The 10,398-nt window shown below is 43.4% G+C and overlaps 1 protein-coding gene across 1 annotated transcript in view; it reads left to right on the forward strand.

Annotated features, from left to right (window-relative positions):
* The window catches only part of UNC13A (unc-13 homolog A), a 173,227-nt gene that overhangs the window by 153,340 nt on the left and 9,489 nt on the right, over positions 1-10,398 (forward strand). Inside the window, exons 38-40 of the mRNA XM_081958016.1 lie at positions 4,507-4,563; positions 5,974-6,054; positions 7,760-7,907. Coding sequence (XP_081814142.1) covers positions 4,507-4,563; positions 5,974-6,054; positions 7,760-7,907 — 286 coding nt within the window. The remainder of the gene's footprint in view (positions 1-4,506; positions 4,564-5,973; positions 6,055-7,759; positions 7,908-10,398) is intronic.

A 10,398-nucleotide genomic window follows, 5' to 3' on the forward strand; every position in this document is an offset into this window, starting at 1 on the left:
TTGCATCTTGGTCATCAGTTGAAAAGATTCCTTGTGCATAGTTGGAAGAAAAAGGAATATCTCCTTTCCTTGAGAATAAACACATAATAGGAAGGCTTCAATTGACCAAAATTGAAGGTAGAGGTTAATACATAACGACTTGCATAGCGACCACCATAAAAAAAGGCAACTTGAAATATAGGAGGAATAAACTGTAAAGTGGATGGATGGACGGATGGATGATCAAATGATTGATTATATTGGGTGTCTGTGAAATAAATGGAAAAAAGAAGGATTAATAGATCCAAACGAAAGCAGTCTACCCATGTGGAATGTAATGGATTTTTAAAAAAATCATTTTATGGGGGACTGTGAGGTAGAATGGATCCAAATTCAAATTTTAATCTGATCTTTTCAGAAAGTCAGATTATTACTAATTCAAATTCTTTCTTTAAAACCTCTTATCCATATTCAGACAATAATGGCAAACTAATGTCAAGAGATAACGGATCAAATGGGTTCCTTAAACCATTTTGAGTTTAAAGCACCATTTTGTTCCAAAGACCACAACATATACAACTCCTACCCCCTTACTCTTTCTAGTTGGCCCCATTCACACCCAGGAGTTGGTCTGATGTTGTCAAATGATGTTATGAGCTTTCACATGGTACTGCTGGCTGGATTGCATAAAAGATTACTTTGTTGATTGTTAGGGTTTCCTCAACATTATTTCGTTGATTGTTAGGGTTTCCTTTTTATATAACCACAGGGAGGAATATTTAGCCCGGTTGTGTCAAGAGTCCTTTCCTGTAGTGTTTATATATGCAGTAAATACCTAGAGAAAGAGTGCAAGCAAAGTTGTGTTAATAGAATTGTGGCACACATGGATATAGCCCCAAACCTCTGAAAAGGCCCACGCTGAAGGGAAACTAATACTGTAGTTCTCCCTATCCGAGAGAAAAATAATCTGAATTTCTTTTGCTGTTATTGTTCTTATTCTTATTATTCCTTCAATCAGGGATACAAAGCAGGCAGAACAAGCTTCTGCAATTGAGGCTACGTTTTAAAAAAATCAGCCTCAGGGATGCAAGGAATCTACTGGTATTGCTGAAGTTTTACCAAGGCTGATACATCAAACATAGTAATTTCTTCTAGCTTTAGTGGAAAGATTTTATGGCAGAGTTTAAAAAAAAGAGGACTTAAACCAAGCAGAAATATTTACCTCTTGTTCCGTTTTTCTTAAAAACGGAAATTGAGTGCTACTGAATTTTATCCGAGCAATCTGGAAGAAATGTGCCTACCTGCAGAAGATCATGGGATCTTCTTATGAGGTTGGTTTTTATGAGGTAAAAATCCTGATTAGTGCTGTAATCTCAATCATCTCAGCTTGGGACCTGATGCAGAATTCATTGTTCAAAGAGATTTGGTTTCGTTTCCTTTCAGCAAAACCTCTAATCTTCAAGGAAGCAAAAGAAGGATAAGATTCAAGCTAAAAGTAGGAAATCTTCAGAAAAACTTTTACAAGTTAGAAAGCAGCCAAAACTGGCCTGTTTTGAGGGTGAAATGATCAAAGCTTTTAGATAGGGAGAAACGCACATGCTTGGGGTCAGTCTAAGGCTTGTTTGTTTGGCCAAATAGAATAATATTGTTGTATTTGCATAATTGTTTGGATGATGAACCTAAAACAATGGGCATCAGAAGACTCCAAAAGGCATCCTTTTATCTCCAATGCATTTAATTTGATCTCAGAAGTAGTGTAGCCAATAATACCATGACATCAGAGCAGTGAAAACCCAAAGTTAATTTGTGCCAAAAGAGAGAGAGAGAGAGAGAGAGAGAGAGAGAGAGAGAGAGAGAGAGAGAGAGAGAAAGACTTTTCAACTTTAGTCTAAATATGAGCGCTCTGGCTTTAATGCCCTAGGTCCGTGATGGCGAACCTATGGCACAGGTGCCATAGGTGGCATGCAAAGCCATTTGTTAGGGTATGCAAGGCATTGCCCTGTTAGCTCCAGCTGACTTTGGCCTTCATTTGGGGTCAATTTTCACCCTCACGAAAAACAATCCAACATGCAAACGGACTTCCAGTTTGCACATTGGGCCATTTTTCGCCCTTCAGAGGCTTCAGGAAAGCCTCCAGAAGGCTCTGGAGGGCAAAAAACTGCCCTACTGGCAACCTGGAAGTTCAGGAATGGGATTGCACGCGAATGCAAGCAGGGGGGTTGTGCGCATAGAATTGTGGGTGTGGGCACACCCACGCACAACCCCCCCTGCGCTCCCCCCACTTTTGGCACGCGATGGGGAAAAGGTTAACCATCACTGCCCTAGGTTGTCCTTTAATGCCCCCATCACTAAAACATAGAAATGCCGGACGTCAAAATATTTGGTCCTGTCCATTTGAGGGGTGCTTTGGAATCTCAGAGTGGATTGGTTGCTGCAAGGGGTCTGTGAGTTTTCCACTCCTGCTCCAGAGACTTAGGGGGGGGGGGTGTGCTTCTGAAATAATGAAGGGACATGAGCTGGATTTTGTTGTGTTTGGCAATAATTCAAAAAACAGTCTGGGTAGCCACTCACCAACGAACCCACAAGATGCAGTATTGAGAGTCTCTTATTAGGAAATTTGGATTTATAAATTATAGCTGTTCAAAAGTCCTTTTTCTACTAGGCATTTTGTGATTTACAGCAGAATGTATGCATATTCCAGCAGTGGAAACAGGCTGCCTTCATGTGTATTGTCAGTCATGTTGCAACTGTCGGGAATTGAGTATGTATGGAGGAGGAGGAGGAGGATGTCATTTGTGTTATTTAAGGTTCAGGATCTCTCTTGGAAATTTATTCAAGTGGTAGGAGCCAGGACTATTCTATACTTTTGTATTAATTATGGAGCTTATTGCTTTGAATTGTGCATGTAGCCAGTAAATGGTTTATAAAGAAGAAGAAAAACCCTAAAGATTTGTCATAATCATGTTAGAAAAGATCAGAACTTGTTCGTATCATATCAGAATTATTCCATTACTGAATAATGTGTAGTAGGGATTGCTGGGGGCCAGGGTTGTCCCCTTAATTCCCATGGCTGTTGATGCTTCCTAAGAAAATTGGTGAAATAGGATTGTAGAATCCATGCGGTTTGTTCCTCTGTGGGCTTACAGTAGTTATTTTTTCTTTCATCCTCACTTCTACCAGTTTACCCATCACAGGCATTAAGTTGATCAGCCAATGATTTCTTCCATTTCCCTGTTTAAACATTGGGGCCACATTGGATAACTTCCAATGAACTGAATGTGAGGGACACATTAGAGATCTTTTTTAGAATGTCAATAATTTCACATTTATGTGGTTTAAGAACCCTTGGGTGGATGGTATCAGGATGCACTGCATGGTGTGTGTGTGTGTGTGTGTGTGTGTGTGTGTGTGTGAGAGAGAGAGAGAGAGAGAGAGAGAGAGAGAGAGAGAGAGAGAGAGAGAGAGAGAGAGAGAGAGAGAGAGAGAGAGAGAGAGAGAGAGAGAGAGAGAGAGAGAGAGAGAGAGAGAGAGAGAGAGAGAGAGAGAGAGAGAGAGAGAGAGAGAGAGAGAGAGGCTGTTCTGCAGTAATCATGATATCTGCTGACATTACACTTTATGGTGTGCTGTTTAGGTATTGAATAAGGTCAATAGCAGAAGATAAACCATGCTTCCCTCCCATGCAGCTTCTAGATGGACTTTCCAAGATTGGTAGCTAGAGGAATATTAGCTTGGAAGTTTTGAAATGTAGACCTAATAAATCTGGGAGGTGCCATGCCGTTGGGTTAAATAATGTTCACAAATGTCCTTGGCTAGTTAACCACATCCACCATATATATATTTATGTAGTCCAACAGTATTTTCTTACATTTTGGGAAAGAAAATAAGGGCACCATGTTTTAGATCATGAACAGGAACTCTGGCTCGATGTCATAAGATTAAAATCAAAGACATTTTAATTCAAAAAGAGAAGTTCAGAGGTTTCTTTTTTTCCCACTCAGGTAAAAATTGTGAATAATATTAAGTCAGGAAATGTTATGTTAAGGAATCTGCATTTTCATTTAAAATGTTCTTTAAAGACTATGAAGACCTAATAAAAGGAACAACAGGTTTTCTGAAAATTGGAAGGTATGTATTTACATATCTAATTATCTTCGTTAGGTTTACAAATAAATAATATTCTTCTTAGAAATGAAAGTAGATTATTCAGAGACAAAGCGACTATCCAATCAGAAAAAAATCTAAAAATTTGCCACCAGTAAACCAAATTATCATAAGACCATTAAATCCTTTGGTTACACAACTTATCAACACTGTAATTGACTCAACAGTCCCTTACCTAAGAAGCCATAATATAAATTCCATGTGTGGCATAATAAATCAACTATATAATATATTATAATGGCATTCCTGCAAATTTTTGAGAAAACAAGCCCTCCTGAATAGCCTTGATTTTCTTATCCTGAATTATGAACACATATCTCTACTTCCATGTGATCCTTTCTTCTTTTCATTCCTCCTGCTCTTCAGGGTACACAGATGATCTTCAATGCAGCCAAGGAATTAGGGCAGCTTTCAAAACTGAAGGTAAGCAATGCAAGGAAAGATTAGCAGTGCTTTATGTCTGTGATGGCAAACACGGGTGGCACACAGAACTCTCTCTGCGGGAATGCCAATCGTCGCCCCAGCCAGCTCCACTGCACATGCGCGCACGGCTCCCGCCGGCCAGCTGATCTTTAGGTCTGTGCCGTGCATGCATGGAGGCGGGGGACATGCAGGAGATGCATGTGCAGAGGTACATGCGCGGGGGTGCTCACATTGCATTTGGGGGGCTCACGCAGGGGGGCCTCTGTGCCCCGTTTCGGGCCTGGAAAGCCGCCTGCACTAACCTGGAAGCAAAAAATAGGTGAGGGATGGGGTGGGGTGCATGCACGAGAGAGTACTGGGGTCATGCATGGGGAGTGGTGCACACACGGGGGGGTCACGCATGCATTGCATTATGGGTGTGGCCACGCTATTGCACGCGCACATGCGCATGCGACAACAAAAAGGTTAGCTATCCCTGTCCTATGTTGTTCCTTAGCAAAGTCAGAATCGGTCAGACAGAAGACCAACTTCTGTGCTACTAGCATATTGAAAGGGGGCAATTACATCATAGAAATGGTAAGAACCCATCTTAAAGCTGCCAAGGCTAAGAAACACCAGTCTATACACGACAGACTGTCAAGACAGGGCATGAGGTCAAACAACCCAGTAGATCCAAATGTTGTTTTAAGGTTTGTGACCCTTTACAACCTGATCACTCTTCCTTTCCCATTCAAATGACCCAAATCCCCTTCTTGAAAGTCTAGGTCAGTGATGGCGAACCTATGGCAGGTGTGCCACAGGTGGCACGCATAACCATTTGTCAGGGCACGCGAGGCGCTGCCCTGTCAGCTGGCCAGCGCACGTGCGCATGCTGGCCAGCTGAGTTCACCCTTTTAAAAGCCATTTTTCGCCCTCTCCAGGCTCCTATAGAGCCTGGGGAGGGCGAAAACAGCCTCCCCCCCCCCCGGATGCTTGTGCAGACGGTTTGCTCGGAGGATCGTTTTGAGTGCTCTGAAGGCTTCAGGGACTGTCCGGAGGCTTCCCTGATGCCTCCAGAGAGCATGCGGGGGGGGGGGGAGAGGCTGTTTTCGCACTCCCCAGGCTCCTATAAAGCCTCTGGAGCCTGGGGAGGGCGAAAAAAAGCATGTAAAAATGGGGAGGGGAGTGCCTGTAGTGCGCGCATGCGCACTGGGGGTCACACATTGCATTATGGGTATGGCACGCCCGCACACGACCCCCCTGCGCTCCCCCCACTTATGGCACACGAGGCAAAAAAGTTTCGCCATCGCTGGTTTAGGTTTCCAAATGAATGAATATATAGAGTGACTCATGGTTAGAGATGTATAGAAAATAGACGTTATGAGTATCTTGTGCAGACAGTTATGATACATCATGATTTCTTCCTGCCAGGATCACATGGTACGTGAGGAAGCTAAGAGTTTGACACCCAAACAGTGTGCTGTGGTGGAACTTGCTCTGGATACCATCAAGGTAAATAATTCTACATTCTCCCCACCCTTCATCCTAGCTAAATTCTAAATCAGGGTTATTCAAGCTTGGGAACAAGCTGGAAAATTCTGGCAGTTAAAGTTCCTAAGCTTGAAAAAGACTGTTTCAGATTCTGAGAACAAGCTGGATTTCAGTGGGGACGTAGGGGTTTAATTGGAATTCCCATTTTTCAGTATTTGTCATTTTAGAATCAATCTATATATATAAAAGCCAAATACCACTCACTCATCACGAATTCTCCAGAACTGTAAAGCCTACAAACTTGAAATTCGGCACGTATGTTCCTCTTGGTTTCTAGGTGCTCGCTAAGAAAGGATTTTTTGAAATGAACATCATTAATATTTCTTATACAGTATTATATTAACATGCATCGATGCTAAGGAGTTAGACATTCTACTCCCCCTCCCCACCTGAAAGGAACTCTGTTCCAACTGCCAGTTGCCTTATATGGGTGTTGCCAGCGTGTGATTCATCCGGCCTGCGGGCTGGGAGTTTAGACATTCTACTCCCCTTCCCCACCTGAAAAGAACTCTGTTCCAACTGCCAGTTGCCTTTATCAAGCCCGATCACATAGTTTCATAGCGAAGCACAGCTATCTAGCTAGTATAGTATATAGACCATTGGAAAGTTCTGGGTTCAAACTGCTGCTTATTTGAATGGCCTTGAGGAAACCGTCACCTTGGATCCAATCTTTGCTTGGATCCTGGGACTATGAAGTAGGATAATGTCACTGACAACCAGTCCTGTCATAGATGTTTACCATAATTGAAATGAATGGAAATGAGGTAAACTGGTATCATGGCTAGAGAAGAATTGAAGATCTTACAGTTAAATTTACACAGGTCTAAATAAGATTAACTTGTAGGTAACACTGGGCATTGCCTAAAATCCAGCCAGTTTTATTTATTTATATACTATAGTGCTTTATGCAAACCAGAAAAGTGTTGATTCAGTACAGATAGTCCTCGACTTACAACTTGCAATTGAGCCCAACATTTCATAGCTTAAGAAGACAGTTGTGAGTTTTGCTTCATTTTACAACTTTTTTTTTACCACAGTTGTTAAATGAATCACTGCAGTTCTTAGGTTAGTAACACGGTTGTTAAGTGAATCTGGCTTCGCCATTGACTTTGCTTGTCAGAAGTTCGTTAAAGAAGACAACATGATCCCGGGGGTACTGAAACTGTCATGAATATATGCCAGTTGCCATCCTAATTTTGATCAGGAGACCATGGAGGTGCCCCAATGGTCGTAAGTGTGATAAATGGTCATAAATCACTTTTCCGGTGCTGTAGTAACTTTGAACTGTCACTAAACCAGGGGTGTCCAAACTTGGGAACTTTAAGACTTGTGGACTTCAACTCCCAGAATTCCCCAGCCAGCCATGCTGGCTGGGGAATTCTAGGAGTTGAAGTCCACAAGTCTTAAAGTTCCCAAGTTTGGACAGCCCTGCACTAAACAAATGGTTGTATATCGAGGATTACCTGTAACGACACCATTACAAGCCAATAGGACTACAGACATATGAAAGGAGGACTCTGAAAATGGAAGACCCGCTTTCAAAAGCATCCCCCCCCCAACCAGTCTCCAGTCCAAGTATAACCAATGGTTGAGAGTCTTGAAAGTATGGGGTGGGTACTTAAAATAGATTTCCTGCTTTTCCCATCCCTCTTTTTGTCCCCATCAGCAATACTTCCATGCAGGAGGAGTTGGCCTTAAAAAAACCTTCTTGGAGAAAAGCCCAGATCTGCAATCCCTGCGCTACGCCCTCTCGCTCTACACACAAGCCACAGACTTGCTCATCAAAACCTTCGTCCAGACCCAGTCCACTCAGGGTAAGCTGCCCAGAGGGGTCCATGCACATTTGCTAAGAAACTGTGGGGGGTTTAGGTGGATAGGAATTGCTTAAGGCCTCCAACTTTTCCAAAGAGACTAAAGATGATGCTGTTGGGGTCCTTTGATCTTCAAGAGTCCTTCTTGGGTTCTTTATGTGGCTAAATGGGGCCTCCACACTCCGAAGCAGTCCACCTGAGTCACTCTCACTCTTCTGAATGAGAAAACATTAAGGAAAGGGAGTTACCTTCATAGATTTGCTTAGGAGCTTCCCATTAAGGCAATGTTTCTTAACCTTGGCAACTTTAAGTCCTGTGGACAGGAGTTGAAGTCCACAGGACTTAAAGTTGCCAAGGTTGAGAAACACTGCATTAAGGCTTCTGCTATCGTTTTGAAGCAGACTACACTGTATATTCTAATGGGTAGGCAAGCCTATTCATATCCACCAGCAATGGGATTCAAATCTTTTCCTACTGGTTCTAAGAGAGACTCTTCTGTGCATGCACACACGCTTCGTGTGCACTTAATGCACGTTTTGCACACATGCGCAACACTCAAAGACTTCTGTCAGTGTCAACGCTGATGAGTTGAGCTATTGTTTAGCTCAGCTGGGGTGCGGCAATTTGCTCTGCCATGTGAATCAGCTGAGCTAAAAAACAAGGGAATATAAGGCAGGCAATGATGGGGGTGCGAGGGTGGGGCCAACCAGAGGTGGTATTTGCCAGTTCTCCGAACTACTCAAAATTTACGCTGCCGGTACACCAGTCCGAACCGGCTAAATATTGCCTCTGATATCGCCACTTATTAGAATCTTTCAGAAACTATTCCTAAATCTTTTGGACAGCCAAGATGAGGGGACTGCTGGCCTCAGGCTCCATGTGCTGCTAGGAGGCACCTGATTTGCTTCTGCAGGAAATGCAAACATCCGTTCAGGGCAGAAGTTGGCTGCCTACGGCCCTTGTGCCGGATGTGACCTGCCACCCCCAAAATCATCCAGCCCATGGTCCTAAAAAAGAAATATATTCACCCTGTCCATGAGAGAGGAGGAGACAACTCTCATTACCTCTCAGACCAACATTTTGGCAACGGCTTCACTAGCTGCCCTGGTGCAGTGACACATCCCCCCCATAATAGTGGCAGTGGTGACAGCATGGCCTCTGGCCCATGCAGAAGAAGATTGCTGACTGCTGCTTTAGGGGAGAAATGGGAAACTTTGGCTCATCTTCCGAAAGATGTTTTTTTTTTAAACAGGGCTGTCACAGGATTCAGCATCTTGGACATTAGTTCAGCCCAATATTTTTGAACCTCGGTAACTTTAAGACATGTGGACTTCAACTCCCACAATGCTCCAGTCAGCATGGGGAGTCTTAAACCTGCCAAAGTTCAGAAAATTTGGTTTAGCCTAAAGTTGCTTTGGAGATTGAAGTGGCTAATGAATTTAGTACAATAACTAAATAACTCCGGTTTAGCCTTTTTCTGCCTTCTTCGCTAGCATACAAGTTGGCATTTGCCCTAACCTACCTTTTGCTTCTCCAGCTGCCTTCTAAAGCAGATCTTTCTTTTCTTTTTATCTCCACCGTTCGCCCATTTTCACTTCTCCCTTCCAACCTTCTCTTGTTTCCTGCACATTTTTGTCCTTGTTCTTCCAACCACCCTCATCTCCCTCCTTCTCCTTTTCCTTCCAATATTGTATCATTTCCTTCCTTCTTTCCTTCCTTTTCTCATTACTAGTCCATGGTGGAAAAGGGATTAGATTTACTCTTAGTGAAGAAACCTGTCCTGAGAAGGGTACGTGTCATACCATTGTCCTGACACTCCTTCCCATCCTCAAATGCACCCCTCATCCCACCACACTGGTCAAGGCTAGTCAGAAGCACAGGATGCCATCCCGGTGGAGGTCTGGAAGAGAAATGGAGGGGGGGGGGGCAGCCTTGCAGCCAAATCCAAGACCACGTTCCTTTTCTCTTCCAGCAAGGGATGTTCTGAACTAGCCCTGTTCCAAGTGTCGGTACCCTCAGGCTGAGCCTCTTTTTGCAAGTGCAACCAAATGCATCAGAATGATACCCGTCTGCAAGCACATCGCGGGTGGTGGTGGTGGGAGGAGGGTGGGGTGAGGAAGGGGACATTGATTTGATGCCATGGGGGTTTGCTCCACCAGTTTGCCCATCCCCCTGCTTGCCTTTAGCACATGGAAATGACCTGTTGGTTTTAAGCCTTGTGGATCCAGTGAGTCTGAGCATGTGATATAGGAATTGGGATTGGGTGGTTTGTATGTATGTGGTTTTTTAAAACCTTTTATTGACAACGAAAGGCATGGGTTTTTTAAAGATCTGAAGCATGCAGGGGGCAAAAGCTGCGGATCTAGGCAATTACCAAAGACTATCTATTGTTTGCCCCTCATCTTCATTTCATGATTTCCATCATCGTGCAAAATGTATTTAGACCCACTTTAAGGACTGGGTTTAAAGTAATCTCTCTATTCTGCCAACACCT

Source organism: Natrix helvetica (genome assembly GCF_964273705.1).
Source record: "Natrix helvetica genome assembly, chromosome: 1".
NCBI lineage: Eukaryota > Metazoa > Chordata > Lepidosauria > Squamata > Natricidae > Natrix > Natrix helvetica.